A 20,880-nucleotide genomic window follows, 5' to 3' on the forward strand; every position below is an offset into this window, starting at 1 on the left:
TGTACACAGGATTTCTATGAAGCTGTCTTAAAAGTGCTGGGAGATGAAGATAACAATGACCATGAAGAAGCAAAGCTCAAGGAAGGATTGAATGAGATCCCAGAAATCTACAAACTACACCAAGAAATACTGGAAGAGCTGGAAGAAAAAGTTCTCAATTGGTAAGTGATTTAGCAAGGCCTTTATACCATCTCAGGACAGCATCCTTTCCCGACATCCTGAAATCTTTAGGAAAACCAAGTACCTATTTCTTTTGAATAGAGGGAGAATCAAAAGTAACTGAATGTGAGACAACTTGCCTCTGTGATGGCCTCACCCTGAATGCTAAGAGGCTATCCTCCACCCTGAGATTTTACATTATATCTGTTACAAGAACATGGTAGCATGATCTGTAAGAACTCCAGATGCTATGCACTCAGGCATTATATATCTGGCTACTGAATGACCTCATTTTCAATAGATTCCAGATATGTTTCCTCTACCGTTGTTAAAGTACATTTTGCTGGAAGGTTGGGATCCTGATAACAAGATAGTAAGTCACAGATACCGTCTGCAGTATTTGTGTAAGTGAAAAGAGATGTGCAAAAGCCACACTGAGCCTGAATGGATAGGGTGGGATATCAACATTTTAAATATATAGAACCTATTTATTTGCCATCAAGACAAATAATAGCCCATCAACCATATATTGTGCTTGTGGGACGTTTGACGAAATCCTTTTTTTCACAGTCCTAGGCCAGCTCCCCGAACAGGAGGTTTGTTGAGGTTCTGCTGGGCCACCAGATGTGGCCAGTGGACTGTCTTCAGATAGGTGTGTTGCATCATGTGTGGACCTGGAGTATTAAAAAGGCCTGTTCTTCACAAAGCAGCTCAGGGCTGATAAATGGGAATGGCTGTGGGCAGCATCCAGTAGAGGTGGGAAAGATCCAAACCAAAGACCCCCTCGGCTGTTTCCCGCAGTGGCTAATATGGCTTCCTTGGGAAGCAAAGAATAGGAGATGAGGGCAATAGCACCCTCCTGCTCATGTTACCCAGCAACTGGCAGTTAGAGACATATTGCTTTCAGTTCTGGAGACAGGGTATACAGTCACCATGACTAGTAGCCAATGACAGCCTTATCCTCCATGAATTTGTCTAATCCCTTTTTAAAAAACAACAACACTCAAGATGGCAGCCACATCTTGTGGCAGTCAATTCCATGTGTGTGTGTTCCTTTTGTCTGCACACTAGTCTTCCACCATGCGACATCACTGGATGACCCTGGGTTCTAGCGTGATGAGAGAGGGAGAAAAACACCTCCCGGCCCACTGTCTCCGCACCATGCATAATCTTCATATGCCTGTATCACAGGCATAGGCAAACTCCGGCCCACCAGATGTTTGGGACTACAATTCTCATCATCCCTAGCAAACAGGACCAGTGGTCAGGGATGATGGGAGTTGTAGTCCCAAACATCTGGAGGGCCGGAGTTTGCCTATGCCTGCTCTATCATGACCTCTCTTACTTCCCTGTTTCCTAAATGAAAAAGCCCCAAATGTCGTAACCTTTTCATTTGTTTGTTTGTTTGTTTATCCTGATGTGGCTTTAGGGAAGATCACCAGAAAGTGGCTGACATTTTCCTCTCCAGGGAATCAAGGTTCATTCACCACACGGCTTACATTATGCAGTTTGATAGGAATTTGGCTTTGCTGGATGAAGCCCGCCTTAAAACTTCCCAGCTGGATACTGTCATTCGGGAATTTGAGGTAAGGGCCCTCAGTCCTTTCCTCACACTGCTTTAGGACTGTCCTGTAGTTCTCTTTCTCACTCTCTCCTTCCTTCCTTGTGTGCCCTCCCTTCAGAGCTCAGAAAGGGTCATGTAGGGGGGTATTAATGATGACTCAGTTCAGGGATAGCTTTGGAGGAGGGTTAAGTCTGGAGGAGTACCTATTAGATCCACTTGCACACCTTCAAGTGAGAAGAATTGGGGTTGCTTGTGCCCTTACGTATGGAACGCAAGGGCTGCTATAATAAAACAACAACAACAATGAATGTGTGATCATCCATTCTCACATAACTGTGGGCAGCTATGGGAGATGGAAGCAGCAAGAATTCTAGGTCAGGGATTGTCTTGTTACTGAGCACTCCATACCTGACACCAAATGTATGGGAACTAAGTAATTCCTTCATCCTCTGTCCTGCACATTACTGCAACCTGGCCTTTGCTAACTTGCCAACAGTCTCACAGGGAAAACCATAGGGCTAGTGTGCTCATGCTCAGTGTAGAAGGAATTTAGAATCCCTGAACGGGACTAATGCAAACTTTGTCCCTCTCTTCTGCTTCCTGCCACAGTGACACTTCTTCTTCTGGTGGTGATGCACACAATGTCAGCCTTAATATATATCCATTTCTCCATTTGTAAAGGGTAGGGGAGGAGAGGTAGTAATATTTACTTATCTGACAGAAAAGGTTACGAGGATAAATTGGCTGCTGTATTTTTAATGTGGCTTGGGCTGTCAGGCCCTTGAGATATGGATTATGTCTCCCTCTGCAGCACATCTGAAATATTAATAATGATAATTCATTAAAATGACCGTTTGTCAACATTTGCCCGTGGATATTTCACTGTCTGAACTCTTGAGGCCAAAAATATAAAAATGGAGTCTAAGAATGCTGCTCTGAAGGCTTTGATCGGAAAGGCAGACTTCTAATTGCAATAATTGTTTTTTGGGGCTTATCTCAAACTTGGTTATCCTGTGGGCTGTACTTCCTTGTTGCCCAGGTGTTCGATATACTAGAGTCAAAAATTGCTTGTCTCAAAGGCAATGGCAGTATTCTCACCAGCAGGGATATATTCACAAAATGCATCTCTGTGTGTTTGATATTCAGAGCATATTCCTACCACAGACTTTATCTGGTTTAATACTTACTCTCTTTCCCTAGAGAACCTTGTAAGCTATAATTTTGTGAGGGGATAAAGTGGAAGAAACTGAGAACTCTCTGTTAGAATAAAGACAGGAAGGAGGTTTAGATGTGCTAACAGCACCTGGCTTAGTTCTGCTCCTCCAGGGGGTGCATATTCATTGACTGTGAGAAGACTATGGGATTCTACACTTACAGCAACATATGGGGTTGGTTCATCTGAAAGCCTTCTAGACATAGATTCTTACTTGAAAAGACATTTTCTAAGGTAATATTTGCAGGGCAGAGAATATGTGTTCCAAACACTTCCATCCCACTAAGTCTGTCCACCTTGACTGTAACAGAGAATTGTCAGTCCGTTCACCAGCAGTGGGGAACGTCTGACCCATGGGCTTCATTGGGGCTGCCTGGCCTCCTCATTTGGCCTAGGACATGGTTTGGCTCACCATGTCCATCATCTAGTGTCATATGGTGCCAATTTCAATTTGAGGAATCAATCTTCCTTTACAGCAGTGGCTGCATTCAAGGGAGACTTGCAAAGGACGCATCGGGAGCATATATAGAGTTCTTCCCAGAAGTTTAAATCACCTGATGTGATTTAAATCATATGACATTAGCTGACTGACAGGTGCATGGCTTTCTGTCTCCGCCCTTCACTAACTAAAATTCAAAGGATTTTTTGTGGAAACCATAACAGTTAGAAGGGTATAAATCCTGTATAAATTTGTAGTGTAGATACCAGAGCTTAGATCAGGATTGATGTAATTATCATTTTGGAAACCCTAATGCTGGTAGCAGGTGCAAATTATGACCCTGAATAGGGGCCAAATTCAGGGAGCTGCTCTCCTTTAGTAGTAGGGTCTTTGTTTTTGTTCTTCCTTTTCTTGTCACCAGCTAAAAGTAACACATTTCCTTCAGCAACCAATCCACTGCCATTTTCTGGCCTCAGAATACCGTAGATGCAGCAGCATTCTGGGGCACTGTGGAAGGAAAATGGCTGCCACCACAAAAAGATAGCAGCAGCAGCAGCCATATTTTTTTTAGCAGCAGCCATTTTCCTCACTACCACCACCATGCTCCAGAAGAATATTGTGTTTAGGGCATGCTGAGATCCAGAAAACTAGTGTGGGCGCTCTCTCTCTCTCTCTCTCTCTCTTTTAAAAAAAGTTCAATTTTTAATGTCCCCATAGGCAGCAATAGAAAAATAGGAAAAAGGTAAAAATAAAAAAGGAAGATTTAACTGTTTCTGGGATCAACCCCCCAATTTTCACCACATACATTTGCGGGGGTGGGGAGAGATTTGGACTTAGCCCCAGTAATACACTCTTAGATTCTTCCTTGCCTAATTCTGATATGTATGCCTAAATGGTCCTCCCAGTTCACCAATTCAGAGGTAAATTAGTGCCTGACCCTATATCCAGAAAGGTCCCGACTCTCTTTGAGTTTATGCTTGGCAGTTGAATGTGCTCTATTCCCTTGGGACTAATGCAGAGTCTTGCCTTAATCCTGCTCTTCTTGTCTGGCACATAAATTAGTACAGCTCTTCTGAAGATGCCTTTGGTGTGTTTCAGATCAATGGTTCTTACTCTGCCCTTTCCCCATCTCCCTCGCAGTGCCCCAGGAAGCAGGGTCAGAATGTATTTCACAGGAACGTCACAGACCCTACTATTAAGTAAGGGATAAAAGTTGCCGTGTTAATGCTTTTATCTCAGCTTGGTGTGTTGCCCCTCAGTTCCGCTACAAGTGGAGTTAATGGGATTTTTATTGGAGTCGTAAATCTGAACTCAGAAGCTTCCTGTGGGTTTGGGTTTTGCTTCGCGTTTTTGTATCCTTGATTTTCTCCCCACTCACAACCGTATCCAAATAGGAATAACACTCAGTAACTTCGTTTAAAGGGATGGTGATGGAAGAAAGACAAATCTCTCCTGTACAGTGGTACCTCGGGTTACAAGCACCTCAGGTTACAAACACTTTGGGTTACAGACTCTGCTAACCCGGAAATAGACCTCGGGTTAAGGATTTGCCCCAGGGTGAGAAGAGAAATGGCACGGCGGCAGTGGGAGGCCCATTAGCTAAAGTGATACCTAGGTTAAGAACAGTTTCGGGTTAAGAACGGACCTCCGGAACAAATTAAGTTTGTAACCAGAGGTACCACTGTATCACTTTCGAAACTGATCCTGATCCTGTTCGGATATTTGTGTGTGTGCAAAGTTGGAAATGTTTGAATATGGAGGTGCCAAAGGCTTGGTCAGTAAAAAGGGTTGCCTACAGCTTCTTTAGTAATTAGGGTGCCTCCATATGGCAGGTTTTTGGGGGACTTGGTGCTGCTCACACATGGAAGTTTTGCATAACGTCCACACCGTCATCAAAATGACACCCCCTTTCCCCCTTCTTTTCCTCCGTATTTGCCATTTCCACTGAAAATTTGACTGCGGGGGGAGGGGAGAAATCTGCAAAACTTGCAAATCTAGATGAAATGAGGTGGCGGAAAATATGGAGTGACATTTTGATGAGGACAGCATTGTGTGGATGCTGAGAAGATCCTCCATGCACGAACAGCACCGAGTGGACAATAGACAGCTGTGTTGAAGCGGCCATCACTGCATGATGATCAGAAACTGAACAGACACCGCTTCCCCTTTCACCGCAAATCCATGACAAGAAAAGCAGCAGCAGCAGGTGGATATCTCAGGGAAGGACTGCAGCTCAGTGGTGGAGCATCTGCTATGCGTGCAGAATGTCCCAGCTTCAATCCCCAGCATCTCCAGGTAGGACTGAGACAAAGTCCTGCCTGAAGTCCTGGGGAGCCACTGACATTTACTATAGACAATACTGAGTTAGAAAATAATAATAATAATTTATTACTTATGCCCCATTCATCTGGCTGGGTTTCCCCAGTCACTCTGGGTGGCTTCCAAGAGGAGATTAAAAATACGTTAAAACCTCAGTCATAAAAAACTTCCCTAAACAGGGCTGCCTTCAGATGTCTTCTAAAAGTCAGATAGTTGCTTATTTCCTTGTCATCTGATGGGAGGGCGTTCCACAGGGAGGGTGCCACTACCGAGAACGCCCTCTGCCTTGTTCCCTGTAACTTGCTTCTCTCAGTGAGGGAACCGCCAGAAGGCCCTCAGCGCTGAACCTCAGTGTCCAGGCAGAACGATGGGGGTGGAGACGCTCCTTCAGATGAATCAGTGGTCTCATTTCAGTATAAGGCAGCTTTTGAAGGTTCCTAAGTGCACTAGACAGCATCTTAAAAAGCAGAGACATCACCTTGCCAACAAATGTCCGTATAGTTAAAGCTATGGTTTTCCCAGTGGTAATGTATGGAAGTGAGAGCTGGACCATAAAGAAGGCTGATCGCCGAAGAATTGATGCTTTTGAATTATGGTGCTGGAGGAGACTCTTGAGAGTCCCACGAACTGCAAGAAGATCAAACCTATCCATTCTTAAGGAAATCAGCCCTGAGTGCTCACTGGAAGGACAGATCCTGAAGCCGAGGCTCCAATACTTTGGCCACCTCATGAGAAGAGAAGACTCCCTGGAAAAGAACCTGATGTTGGGAAAGATTGAGGGCACAAGGAGAAGGGAACGACAGAGGACGAGATGGTTGGATAGTGTTCTTGAAGCTACCAGCATGAGTTTGACCAAACTGCGGGAGGCAGTGGAAGACAGGAGTGCCTGGTGTGCTCTGGTCCATGGGGTCACGAAGAGTTGGACACAACTAAACGACTAAACAACAACAACAACAACAACAACAAATGCCACTTAGCTAGCAACTCTAATGCAAACTCCCTGGGTTTTTCCTTTGTTTCCTTTGTTGAAGCTGCTATGGAAACTTAGGTGGAAAGTAGCAAACGGATGAGACAGTAAGTTGTGGCAACGTCGTCCCATCAGAGACATGGCTATTCATTTTTAATGGCTCCAGGGCCGGCCAAGGCAGCCTGGATTGTCGCAACCTGTTTCATACTTCATCCATGCCAGATGACCCTTGTTAACTTTTGGCTGAAGTTTGTTCTCAGACTTCGAAACAGGAGGAGTCGGAGTCGCAGTAACAAGATGCTTATTTCTACGTTACTTGTTTGTTTCCCTGTCGAGATATTTCCATTCCGTTTTCAAGGCATGAGACTTTACAAAACAACCCACAACGTAGCGAGACAAGTACAATTAAAGAACACTGAGGATCCAAAAACACACAAACTCAACCCTAAGATAATAAACACATGACCAAAATTAAATGTAGAAAAACAATCCAGAGAGCCAGAACAAACATCTAATAATTTAAGCAGCGGCAGGGATCAAAGGCTTGTTGAAAAACGATTCAACTGCTGGTGGAACCTAAGTACACAGAGAAAGAGCTAATCCAAGCTCTTGGAGCAGTGAGTGCTGCCCTCACAGGAAAAGCCCTCTCATATATTACCATGAGTGATAGATGCATGTGTTGCATCAATGATTGGGCAACTGTAACAGGCTGCTGGAAGCTTCAGTCAGTGCAGAATTATGTGACTCCATTGTTGTACCTGCTGCACTAACTGTTGGTTCAGCTCTAAGTGCAATTTAAGTTGCTCGTTGTTAGCTTCATAGCCATGGATTGCTTGGGACCAAGCCACTTGTGGGACCATCTCCTCCTATATGAATCTGCCCATATGTAGAGCTCTTGAGCATGTTGCTGCTTTCCGATGTATTATTTGTTTCTTTTTCTACGAAAAACATTTTCAAAATAGTTTTCAAAAAAGAAGATAAATTACATTAGAAAAAATAGGAGCAGAAACAGCGCGCCCCCTCCCGAGACAATAAGATAATTCAAATATGGCACTTGACATCAGTTTTGAGTCTCTGCTAGTGATAACTTACACAACTCCCCTCACCTTGACTCAGCTCTGTGACAAAATACTTTCTACTAATTGAACCATGCGATGGCAAGCCTAGTTTTCCCCCCAGCCAAGACTGTGTATACTTTTTCATGCAGTTGGTTATATTCAGAGCTGCTGTTTGGGGGAAATGAAACAATTTTCATTTGCTAATACATCTTAAAACTTCTGCCAGAAATTCTGTATTAAAAGGAAAAGAGCAGCCTGCTTTCTGCTCTGTGTTTACCTCAGTAATCCCCGCCTGCTTTTCCAAAGGAAAGTGGTCCTTTCACTTTTTAATACCATTTGTGAGCATGTCACAATAGAGAAGAACAGTGTTGAGGTCAATGGGCCATATCTCGCCAGATGTGTCAAATAGTCATGAAGGCACATCTATTTTCTCTGCTAGCCCTATGATTAGCTACTGAGCTCATGTCAGGCCCCCACTGTATACTCATGACCTTTTAGCCCAAGTGAAGAGACACTTGCCCTGTGAATTGCGCACAGCACTAATGTCAACTTCTTCTGGGAAAGTTCTTGGATTTTATATTAGCCTTGAGATACTCATGCATTATAAATATCAAGCTGTTTGTGGCAGGAACCCTCCAGCTGGCTCCAGTCAACCAGCTGTAGCCACAAAAATATACAAGGGTCACTTGAAATCTGTAGTTGCATGGAGTCTGAATTCTGAAGTCTATTTTGACTATCGACCAAAATATAAATAATCATGAAAATTTAATATTGGGTTTTAGTTTCATTTTGAAACATTGTGGACAAAAGGTCAGCTCCTGGAGACTACCTGGGCACATCTTCTCTCTGACAGCGCTTTAAATGTCTCTCTTGCCAGTCATGTGAACCTGGATGGATGACTGATTATTTTCTGATTGTGGATGTCTGAGCTCTGACCTTCACCCTCCTTATTTTCCTTCTCTTGAGGACAGCAGTTTCGTGGTGGGAGTCCCTTGAACGTGAAACATCAGCTCTTGAAAGTGGTGCAGCGCATATTCCAGTACCATGTGCTCCTCACAGGTAAGCAAGATATAAAACATGCCACTCCCATGATAGGAGGTTCCTCCTTTTGCCTGGTTTGTTCCTAGCTTATAGTCATTCTCAGGCATTATCGCCCTTGAAAGTCAACCTAGAGCTTATCCGCACATCCTCTTGTCCCACTGTCTTCCTCCAGGGAAAACCGCTTTTTAGTGCTCAGTCGGTGCAAATAACGATTTGGATTTTCCACAAAACATTGACAGAGCAATACTAATGAATCTGAAGAGGCAGAGGCAGAATGAATTAGAGCAGGAATCCCATACACTCTGAGAGAATCCCAGTAACTTGTGACTCATAGCACACTTGACTTAAACATTTCAACCTTTTGTTTTCAATGTTATCGTGGATTTCTCTCAGTGACAGCAACTCCACTGAAAAATGGAGTGGAGAGTCTGTAGCTCTGTGGCAGAGAACATACTTTGCAACACGTAAGATTATTGTCTTCTCCACTTTAAAAGGCCTCGGGTTGCAGTAGTGTGAGGATAGTCTTTCTTCTGAGATGTTGTAGAGTTTATGCCAATCAGAAAATACTGTATTAAACTCTATATCCCTTCCTTCTCAGACAAATGTAGGGGCAGCCAACATGCTTTGGAAGGAAACAGAGTGTGGTAGCTGATCTCATCCCCAATGGACTCTGAGAACAGACCTTGTGCACATGGGCTAGGCTCTGTATACAAGATCAGAAGCCACTTGCTTATGCATAGGATCTGTTCCCAAAGTCTACTAAACACATGTATGTCAGGAACAATGCCTGATCCTATGCTTCCGCTCCTCCCCATGAATGTTCAGCATCCCTTGTTTTGTGTCAAGCTGTATTTGTAACCCCAATGTTTCTGCCTGCCAAATGTCACCTTCATTATCACTGCTGGAAGCCTGGAAGCCACCAGGAGAGCAGAAAAGAATAGCAAAGTGAAAAGCCTGGCAGGCTGGGTTGAAAGCAACCTCATCCCAAAGCAAAGCATGTTGGATGAGTCCACAGGAATTCCAGCTATGGAGCATTTCAGGCATAAAGATGGGCAGGTGGCGGGGGTGGCCCATGTCTTTTGGTGGAGAGTGACATACGATGAAGTTTGCAGGGGGCGGGCAATGGGAAGAAATCCCACCCATATTCAGCAAGTGGTAAAAAAAGCTTCAGAACATATTAGAAAGAACTGAAATCAATGGACTAGAACAAAGGGAACTTCCCGAAGAGAACTTCACAGCACTGATTAGAAGTACTTTCATCTTGGTCCAAGAACATTGATCATAAGTCCAAAGAAATGCCGTCTTCCCAGTGGTTCCTGTTTTTTGTGGGGGTTTTTTGTTTTTGTTTTTGCAAGAACAGCAGCACAAGTGACTACCAGATGCCAATGCGTGATTTTGCTGGGTGATTTGGTTTCCTCCACAGATGCTAAGCAAGGGGGCGTTAGTTCACTACAACTATCTTAATAGGTCCATGCATCTGTTTCGTACATTAAACAGATTTGTTTGCTGTAAAATTATGTTGTAAGCCAGCCAGAGTAGCTGGGGAAATCCAGCCAGATGGGCGGGGTATAAATAATAAAATTAGTAATAGTAGTAGTGAGATGAGTTTGGTGTATTCACATATAGCAGGGGTGGTGAAACTGTGACCCTCCAAAGGTTGCTGGACCAGAACTCTCATCATTCTAGGTCAGCGCCTGTACTGGCTAGGGCTGATGGGAAATAGTATCCAACAAGAGCCACTGGCTAGCCACCCCGGCATATAGCATGCCTGTAAACAGCTTGCCTGCTGTATAACAAGCCCTGTGAATGTCACACTCCCATTCACTACCAGATACTATAAGATGTTTTCCTGATCTGAGCACCAGTACATGGACAGGTCTGACACTGGGTGTTAACAAGATTTTCCTCTTTCTGCACTGATCTAAAAAAAGGGATCATTCTTTGGGGACTAGTTCAATGTTACGTTGCCCTGTCCAACTTTAATTCAACTACAATGAGAAGTTTTCTGTCAATTTCATTTGCTAGGAAAAGGGAGGGGAAAGGTTTTCAGGTAGCAAGAAATGCAGATACTCTGGAGTGCATGTGCTCTGTAAGTGGGAAGACTGTTAGTTGGTTGATCCCTAGTCAACTTTCCAGAGAACATAACAATGACCCCAAATGACCTCAAAAATCATTGACTTAGAACCGCTCATGGAACTGTACTGCTGGAGGGAGAGGTGGCTGATATTTGCTGCTTGCTCCTTTCCCCTGTAGCTCTCTCTGCTCTCTGAAAAGCTGCTGAAGAGGGCTTTGAGATCCTCAGGTGTAGGAGATGGTATGGGGACTGCAGGGAAAAGGAGACAAAAATTGCCTCCCATCCTTCTTCCGGTGGGAACCTCAGCTGGATTGCAGTTCCTTCTGTGACTCTGGATGTAACCTGCTGCCCTTGCTCCTGTCAAGCAAATGTCTTGAACTCTGCAGTTGTTTGGATCCATCCCTTCCTCATCTGCACAATCTGCTATTGATCCTTATGCCCCATTTACTTTAAGCATGTGTAACTGGCTAGTGGCTTGCAGCCACATTCTCTTGCTTTAATTCTCTTTTTCCAAGTAGGGAGATGAATGTTTGTTTGCTGAAAAGGGCTCAGAGGACCCCTTTCCCCCACTTAAAGGACTGTTGCATCTCCTCCTGACAGGGGCCCATCATTCCAGCCTTGTTGCTCTCATTCGTATTACCAAACAAGAGTAATAAAATTCATTGCAGGATACACTTAGGAGGACCAGCCAAAGCACTACAGCTGCAGTGCTTCTGCCTTCCCATACACATTTGGGAAAAATTACTGTAGACCACAATGATTCATCCGGCAGGGATAAGCAATGCCTCAAGTCCCCAGCGACAGCTTTTGCGTATAGCCTACACAGATATTGCAAAGTGGTGATTGCAACAGCTCTTCCCTTAGTCCAGGGAGATCCAGAAATAACAGATTCCCTCATCTTCTTGTATAAACTTCTATCAGTAACGCAACTTGTATTCATTAATTCAGCGCAGTTGTAATCTGTATCAAGTCGTATGCAGTCAATAATTAAATATTGCTTTACTCAGTTAAACATAATTTCTCAATTTGGAATAAGTTTGTGTTTATCTATTTTTAATCCTTCATAGGAGTATCCACTCTAACTAAACTAGAATATAATTAATCCAGGGGGGGGGGAGCATCAGTTGGGGAAATTGTTCCATTATCTTAGGCAGTTTGGAATTTTGCAATTAAAAATCCCATTCTTTTGACTCTTACCCTAGCACTGGCATCTCCTTGAATGAACTGAAACTTTTAAAGCTTCCGTCGTTCTTATGTATAGGGAAATGATGCCTGTCCTCATGCATTCTGTTTCTCCACTACTTAAAAGAGTGTCTCATCCCATGTGATCCTGTCCATCCACTTAGATCAGCTGAAGAACCCTTTTTGTATTTTCCTGCTGCTTTCTGAAGTGCAATGGGGCCATCTTTGTTATGGGACATAAGATGCAGAACTTCTTTGCCTAGGGAAATCTGCCATGCCCCCTCTTTGATAGCATTTTGCCTGGTAACAGAAAACTGAGGTCTACAAGTGGTTGAAATATGGGGTGGGAGACCATAGTGGTCACTGAGTTGGACAGCTTTCAAAGAGGATTGGAGGAATTCATGGTGAAGGCTGCCAATGGTTACTAGCTATGAAGGCTATGTTGTGCCTCTACAACTTCTGAAGACTGGAAACAACAGAAGGGGAGAGCACTCATATGCTTGGATCCTGCTTGAGGTTTCCCACGGGCATCTTGGTTGCTACTGTGAGAGCAGGTTGCTGGATTGGATGGACCATTAGCCTGACCCAGCAGGCTCTTCTTATGTTCCCAGAACACTCCTAAGCTGCAAACCTGTTATTAAACCTTAGGTTCAGTGTGGTTTACAATCCTGTGTATGTTAACTCGGAGGTAGATCCCACTATGTTCCTTAGGCTTAGTCTCAGGTTAAGTGCAATGGATTGCAGCCTGAGGCTGGCTGTCTTCAGCATGACAGAATCCGTTCCACCAGTCTGAGATCTGGGCTGAAAACCCACCTAGATTAAGGGTTTAGTGTTTAGAGTGGATCAAAAAGAATTTATTTGAGACTTACTACCTGCTTTATATCTGATTCCCCACAGATTACTTGAATAACCTTTGTCCTGATTCCGCTGAGTATGAAGAAACACAAGGTAATTCAGAATTTAAAAAATGATAATAATAACTATTTATTTTGCCTAATAAATAGCTAGTGTCTCTACTTGTCCAGGAAGAAGTCTGTGAACAAACAACATCACTGTACTCAGATCTCAGCTTGATTTTAAGATAAATTACCTCTCTTGTTCATGTCATTTGGGGCCACTCACTCATCAAAACATGTACTGTTCTCTGATTTTTAAGTTCCTTGTGATCTCAAAATAGGTCATATTAGATATTTAGAATGAACAATGTATGTGATGACCAAATACTTAACATGAAACAATTTTACTATCTGAAACTTTGATCGTGAGTAGTGACAACACTTTGAATTGTCAGGCTGCCATCCTATATACACTTAAGTGTGAATAAGTCCCAATGTGCTCAATGGGGCTTATTTGTCTGTATATGTGTATAGGCTTGCATTGCAAATGGCCCTCGTAATAATTTATTATTATTTGTTAAATTTATTAGTCGCTTTTTCTTGCTGCAGGCAACTCAATGCGACTTTTCAAAGCAACTTTGAAAAGCAGTTGGTTTTATGTTCATGGTCAAGAACTGGTTGTTACTACGCAGTTTGATTTATATGGAAAACTGAATCCAGGAAAGGGATTTTACTGTGCAGTGTTCTCATTTGAAGCATTCTTAATGCCTTGCAACCAAAGTGTATATGTTTTGTCTTCTGGATTTGTGCAAAGTATAGCCAGTTACATATGCCAGATTGTGGCCAGATCCAAAACCTAGAGGGTTCCAAAATGCGTTGTTTGAGCAGAGGCAAACACAATATTCTGCTTAATATATATATATATATTAAAAAACCCCACCAAAGTCTGAGCTCTACCATTGCATTTGTTCACTAACTCACATTTATTCAAGTAAATTTATCCAGTGTATCGACACCAGTTTCTGCCAACCTAGCAGTTCGAAAGCACACCAGTGCAAGTAGACAAATAGGTACTGCTGCGGCAGGAAGGTAAACAGCGCTTCCGTGCGCTCTGGCTTCTGTCCTGTTGCACCAGAAGTGGTTTAGTCATGCTGGCCACATGACCCGGAAAGCTGTCTGTGGACAAATGCCAGCTCCCTTGGCCTGAAAAGCAAGATCCCATAGTCACCTTTGACTGGACTAAACCATCCAGGGGCCCTTTACCTTTACCTTACATATAATGTATATTTGCAATAACTGTAACTGAGACAAGGGTGCAATAGCCCCCTGTTCAATAGGAATGTTGCTATCATTTTGTAGAAGTGAGGCTGAGCTGTAGCAACTTGTCTAAGGCTCCCAGACCAAGTAATGGTTGAACGGGAATTTGAACATGTATTTCTTGAACAGCATTAATTCCTAGGCAGTACAACTTATTTTGGTCTTAGCGAGACTCCATACCTAAGAAGGATATATATTCTTCCTCCTAAAAATCTGCACATCTTTTCTTTTCTGAACCTCAGTTAACGTGTTCTGCTTTCTTCCACCGCAGCTGCCTTGCTCATCGTCTCCGAAGTTGCGGACCGAGCCAATGACAGCATGCAGCAAGGGGTGAGTTCCACCTTGCCCTGATGCCTCCTAAGTGCTACCAGTTCAGATATATCTCAAATCAACATGTATATTAAAGTGTAAAACTTACCGCACAGGGTAGCTCCCCAATGCCCACGCAGAAGCAAGTCCTATTGAATTCAGTGGGGTTTACTCCCTGGTAAGCGGGGTTAGTACTGCAAGCTTACTTCTGGGTAAACATGTGTACGACTGTGCTGTAAAGCAACGATGAAACATTCCAGTGTTAAAACAAAATATGACTATGCCTGAGCTAGGTGGTTTGACATAGTATGGGGATTGCTTATAAATAGACAAAATAGCTATGCAAATTCGGGTTAAACACTTCCAACATCAGGGCATCAAAGTCTCCGTGGCAGCTGCTTTTGAAACATTTCCAGAGATCTAACAATTGATCTGCTGTGTCACGTCTAGTTTGGCTCCCACAGAAATAGAGTTCAACCTGGAAACCTACATTGCAATTTTTAATTCCATAATGTAGCAGTTTTTCTTTCCCTTGTGCCACTTCCTTCCCCCACCTGTTCTAGCAAACAGAGCTCCAGGGGTGTCTCTCAGCAGGCAGGAAATGGAAGCCAATGTTGGGACCAAAAAGAAACAATACCTGCAGTAGAGCATCTGTTTTGCACACAGAAAGTCCCAGGTTCAATCCCATGCATCTTCAGTTGGGCTGGAAACTGTGAAACCTTAGGAAGTCTCTGCAAATCAGTGTAGGACCGTCCTGAGCTACATCGACCATTGGTCTCACTCAGTGTCAGGCACCATCCTGTGTTCCTATTAAAGTTTGCTGTTTCAAGAAAACTGATCTACGGTTGCAACTTGGCAGCACACATTTTCTTTTCCATACACCCATGTTCAGCCCACGTCTTCTGCGCCTGCATGGGCTGGGTGACGGGAGCAGCTTCTCCGACCTTCCGATCACAGGAACACAGGAACACCAACACAGCATTCCAAGGAATCAGTCCTGGTGCTGTGGACTCACATCTGCTCTTGAAGAGTAAACGGAAGCAAAGCTGTGGAGGTTTTGCAGTGTACCTAATTTATTTCTACTAATTAAAGAAATAAAAGAATGTAAGAAACATGTACGAGAGGAGCAGCTCTCATGCAGCCATCCTGTCGCAGGACAGTTCAAAGGGAAAAAAAGTGCAGCAGTACTAGAGATGGAAGTCTTGAAGAGTAGCTTCTGCCCCCTCCTTTCTCACAGTATGAAAGTAAAACAAGATGATCAGGTGATCCTTGCAATGGGAGGGATGAAAATACAGTCATACCTCGTGTTATGGATGCTTCAGGTTACGTCTTTTCAGGTTGCATCCCGTGGTGACTTGGAAGTACTGGAAAGGGTTACTTCTGGGTTTCACCGCTTGCGCATGTGCAAAAGCGCTAAATTGCGCTTTGCGCATGCGCACAAGTGCCAAATCGCACCGCTCACCTGCACAGATACGGTGCTTCAGGTTGCACGCTTTTCAGGTTGCGAACAGGTCTCTGGAACGGATCCCGTTCACAACCAGAGGTACCACTGTACTGACATTTCTTGCATCCTAAGATATAGAGGCAACTCTTACAAGAGCCTGTGGACAGGTGCCTTGAGACTTGCATGCTTTTTAAACCCTACAGTAGATGACCACCAAAGAAACAAATTCACTTCTTAACTATGGCTTTTAGATAGGAAATACATGGACTTCCGACACTTCTGTGGAACCACATGGTGGGGACTGTTATACTAATTCACCTGCTCTTATATGCTGCTGGGGGATTGTGCAAGAAATCTTGTTATGCTTTTGAAAGGCGGAAGCATCTGGGGAGGGTAGCCTGCCAAGTGTCTGTGGGCCAGATCCACCCGACAGCTTGCGTCTGGTCAGATGCAGCCCACCTTCTCTTTACAGAAATTTAGGATTGCTGTGTGCCTGTGAAGAGGAAACTAAGCTTCCACTTTTTTAAAAAAATATATTTAAAAAAGGAAGCCATGTGCTTTGTCAAGATGGAAAGTCAAAGCAGCTGCTTAAAATATGGCCAAGAATGTCCCCCCATTTCCACACAGCTGGGAATCTCCGATTGTGGGATTTAAAATCCATGTCTCTGAAACATGTGCCAAGACTGAGCCCGGCCAACATTTTCATGGTCTGTTTTACTGTCCAGGTTTCAGCAACAGTTTTCCTTGTGGACAAAAAACAGATGGGTCTTTGCACTGCGAAGTCTGTAGACATTTGCACACTGCCATTTCCACTTCATTAAAGAGGAAGAAAACGTATTTGGCGGGGCTGGGTGCATTACCACCTGCAAGCAGGATTACCTCTTCCTCCCCACCGCCATCTTTCTGGCTCGGCTCCTGTGCCTTTCTCTGAAGGTTGGCACACATAAATTTTGAAGGTGAAATTTCCCCTGGCATAGTGATAGACGTGCTGGGGGGAATGTTTAATTTTTGTACATCCAACTGCTGTGAAAGGCTCAAGAGGGAGGACAACAGAAAAGCTGGCAACTTTCTAAAGAGCTGAAGATACAAATCCTGAAAAGCCAAGGTCTCACTCTTTTTGCATTAACTTTGCCCACAGGAGCTGACTCGGTATTAAGCATTTCCTGAAAATAAATGTTAGACAAGAAATCTAATTCCTTTCAGAATAAGACTAGGCTCATGATCTAGAAGTCTGTGGCTATGCCATCCATTTTCCTTTCATCAGTTGCCTCCATGAAACCCTCCGGTCCACCAACTGATTATTATTGTTATCAAACTCTATGAAAACTGCCTAAAGGGGAAGTGGAGAGATGAACTAAGTCTACCAGTGGCCGTCTCCCCTTAAACATACCCACCTATTTATCTTCTGCCCTCCAACTCTGAAACTGTTTTATGAAGCTTTATGGTCACTAATCAAGGTGTTTGGATCTCTTTCAAAAGTAAAATTTAATATATACCAAAGCAACAATGAAAAATGCAATAAAAATGAATGACGCTTCACTTCCTAACATTACTTTTGGTTGAATGAAAGGCTTTTAAAATAAATTATATATCTTGCTTTTTACTGGGTGTTTAATTAACCTATTAAAATAATAATTACTCCCAATTCAATTGATATTTTTCTGTTGTTTAATGAAGCTAGCAAATTTTCTCAGCTAAATACCCACCCCGAAAAAAGATGCATTGTGAAGAAAATGCTTTTAAAAGCACTGATTGTATCATGAGACATAGCATCACCTGTGAATAGGACTTCCATTTCCCCAGACAGGGTCCTGATTAAAATTCAGTCCACTCCTTTAATTTTTGATTAATCAATTCATCATACCAATTAGTCAATTAATTCAGCCGTAATTATTGGCACCGGGCAAAACTTAACTAGCACTGTTCTTTTCCTTTCCAAGTCTCCTTCATAGCTCAATCCTGTGTGTGTTAAGTTGGAAATAAGACCCAGTGTCTTCAAAAGCAGTTAACACCGGAGTAAGCGTATATAGGCTTGCAGCCTCAACAAACCATCTGCCCAATTAAAATGTTTCATGGGAACAAGAAAACATCACTGCAATGGAGACATGCAGACTTAAGATGTTAGGAGACCAAACGCACCAATGCTGCGGATGTAATGAGAGCAATTCATTAAAAACTCATCCCTTTCGTACTGAAGTGCCATCCAGCATTGTCACTGTAATGGGAACAAAGGTCTCATTAGATTCATTTTAAATACCATACTGTGGAAGATTACACAACTTGCCAGGACTCATTGATTGTGTCCAAGCTCTTCAATGCAGGTAGGCAGTTAATAGGGTCAGACTCCGTTAATGAGTTCTCTAATCTCTGCAAAGGACACCAGATTTCATTACTTACTTAATACTTAACCTTGCTTGTAAAGACCACAGCTACATATCTATTGCTGCTGAAGGTGAAGCATCACAAATAATCCTGTCAACAATTCTATGACATTCAAAGGTGGGTTGTGGTTGAGGTGTTTGTTTTTTTAAGAATTTGCATAATATTTATTTATTTATTTATTTATTTATTTAAAACTCCCTTTTATCTACTGTCTCTCTCTTTTGCAACTGCATTTATAGCCCAAAGCAGCTCAGGAAAAGTTGCAATAAAATAAAACACCCCAGTATAAAATATCCTATTTAAAATTCAGTTAATAACAAATGTAATGCACTAAACCACTTAAAGTCTATGAACTTTGGATTGTGTGATGTATATGACCTAGAGGAGGTCTGAAATGGACTAGACTACTTCCCAACATTACAGATACGTGGCAAATATTGTGACTGCATATAAGTAATTTTATACTCCTGGTCTCCAAAGTAGACTTTGGGATGGTAGTCTGGTGATGCTGTAGACAGCAAATTCTCTCATAAAGATCCCTTGCCCCTGTTACAGAACTAAATATCCTGGGAAGGAATGTTTGTCCACAGAGACAAAACAGTTAACTATACTGATGTTGTTGTGTGCCTTTGTGATGGCAGGCAGTGAGTGAATAGCTGATTTCTCATTACTGCATCTCAATGCCAAGAAATGTTTCACATGTTGACCTGGTGTTGATTCAGTTCCTAAGATATAGTTCTTCTTCCAAAAAATATGGCAACACTCCTATATAGGGGCCTTAGGCTACTTCCACAACAACCCTTTTCTCTGGAATTACCATTCTCTGTTCACTTTTTATGGAAAAGGCAGATGTTGCATTCCATTATTTTCTGTATTGTTTGCATTTGCTTTTTCAGACCTGATTTGTGGTACATCTCCACCCCCAATAAAATGCTGATGCCGCTCCATCCTGTCTACTGTGGGCAGGCAAACTTCTGTTGTGGTTTCTAAGGGCTCCTGAGTCTTTAATTAAACACTTCCTGTTTGCAGATTCAGCAGGTTTTACTGTTTCCCAGTGAGGATAGCTGAATGACAAAATTACATATTGCTTCCCCCCTTGAACAGCAGAAATGTCTGTTTCTGAAGTGGGAGAAACAATTAGCAGTTTCCTTTCATTATTTTTGTGTTGTTGTTTTTTAATACACAAATTTCTGTATAAAAACATAAATTACCAACTCTCTTCTCCTTTGTACACATAGTTCATAGCTGCACCATACATTAAAAGGACATGGCTTCCCCCAGGTAATCCTGAGAACTTTTGTTTGTTGAGGGTGCTGGAAATTATAGCTCTGAGAGGGGTAAACTACAGTACCCAGAATTCTTTGGGGGAAGTCATGTGCTTTAAAAGTATAGTGTAGGTGTGACCCTGGAAATGGAAACGGAGGCACTTAAGACAAGCTGTTCAAAGGGATAGTTTGCAGACTACATACTGCACCCAAAAGCGAAAAAACTTTTAATTAATGTTGCAATGAACCTTTGTGGAATGCTGCTTCCTCTTGATTAATCATCATAAGATGATTTGGATCACATTAACTTCTGGGCAATACAGGGCTTCTTGTATAAAGGCTGGTTCACAAGACCACACTGAGGTGTTCCAGGGTTTAGTGACTCTCTGCTCAAATCCACCCGTGCCACACCTGTTGTGTGACTACTAACAGTTGTGCAGCTGTCAATTGCCTTTCACATCCCTGCTATTGTTAATGCTCTGTAAAGTTGCTTTAAATTTATTGGTTCTCAGTTGCTGGCCACTTTGGAACCTCTTTTGGAGTTGGAGAGCAGGGTAGAAATATTTGAAAATAAATGAATTTTTTTTGAAGTGCTTGTCTGGAGCCTCCATGTTAATTCTGCTTCTAGCACGCTTCAGAAGATTAATGCCTCAGCAATGATAACGCTTTCTAATGGGAAGGCCACCTTCGGCCCAGCTGGTTAGTGAAATCCAGGTGTAGAGCCGGCCCTATTATTAGGCAGAGCAAAACAGCTGCTTCAGGGAAAAAATGATTAGGGGGTCATGAAAGGGCAGCAAACTGTGACTTAAGTCTTTGTTTCTTTATAACTGCTAGACAGAGATGTTTGTGGCATTTCCTGCTTCAACTGCCCAAATAACTTGGCGAGGTTTGGACATTATTTACCTTGACTTGTAGGGTAGAGGGTGCCATTTGCTGTTCTGCCTCAGGTAGCAAAATGCCCTGTCTTGGTGCATTTTGAATTTAAAAGGGAATGTTTTGATCACCTTCTAAGAATTAAAAGCTAAACCTTTCTTGTTTGTTTTTGGTCCTTTCTCTGCCGCAGGAAAATTTGCAGAAGCTGGTACATATAGAGCACAGTGTCAAGGGGCAGAGCAACCTAATTCGACCAGGAAGGGTGAGTTCCACCTGGTTCGGTTCCACTTACTGTAAGGTTGCCATCCTTTTTTCTGTCAAGGCCCCAGCGGCTATTATCATTAGCAGCTTATATGGTAAGTCTTGAACTGCCCTCTGGACATTCGCATCCCTGCAGCTTAGCAGAACAGGCCTGGGGTAGGGTAGGGTGGTGGCAAG

General features: G+C 42.9%; 1 protein-coding gene across 4 annotated transcripts in view; it reads left to right on the forward strand.

Moving 5' to 3' along the window:
• FGD5 (FYVE, RhoGEF and PH domain containing 5) overlaps positions 1-20,880 on the forward strand; it is a 144,811-nt gene that overhangs the window by 99,736 nt on the left and 24,195 nt on the right. For 3 of the 4 annotated variants that reach the window (XM_053378066.1, XM_053378061.1, XM_053378065.1), the window contains exons 6-11: positions 10-161; positions 1,589-1,745; positions 8,691-8,778; positions 12,914-12,964; positions 14,441-14,499; positions 20,633-20,704. In XM_053378066.1, coding sequence (XP_053234041.1) covers positions 10-161; positions 1,589-1,745; positions 8,691-8,778; positions 12,914-12,964; positions 14,441-14,499; positions 20,633-20,704 — 579 coding nt within the window. The remainder of the gene's footprint in view (positions 1-9; positions 162-1,588; positions 1,746-8,690; positions 8,779-12,913; positions 12,965-14,440; positions 14,500-20,632; positions 20,705-20,880) is intronic. The other variant, XM_053378064.1, reaches the window with a different exon arrangement.

This window comes from Podarcis raffonei, chromosome 2 (genome assembly GCF_027172205.1).
Source record: "Podarcis raffonei isolate rPodRaf1 chromosome 2, rPodRaf1.pri, whole genome shotgun sequence".
In the NCBI taxonomy this organism is placed as follows: domain Eukaryota; kingdom Metazoa; phylum Chordata; class Lepidosauria; order Squamata; family Lacertidae; genus Podarcis; species Podarcis raffonei.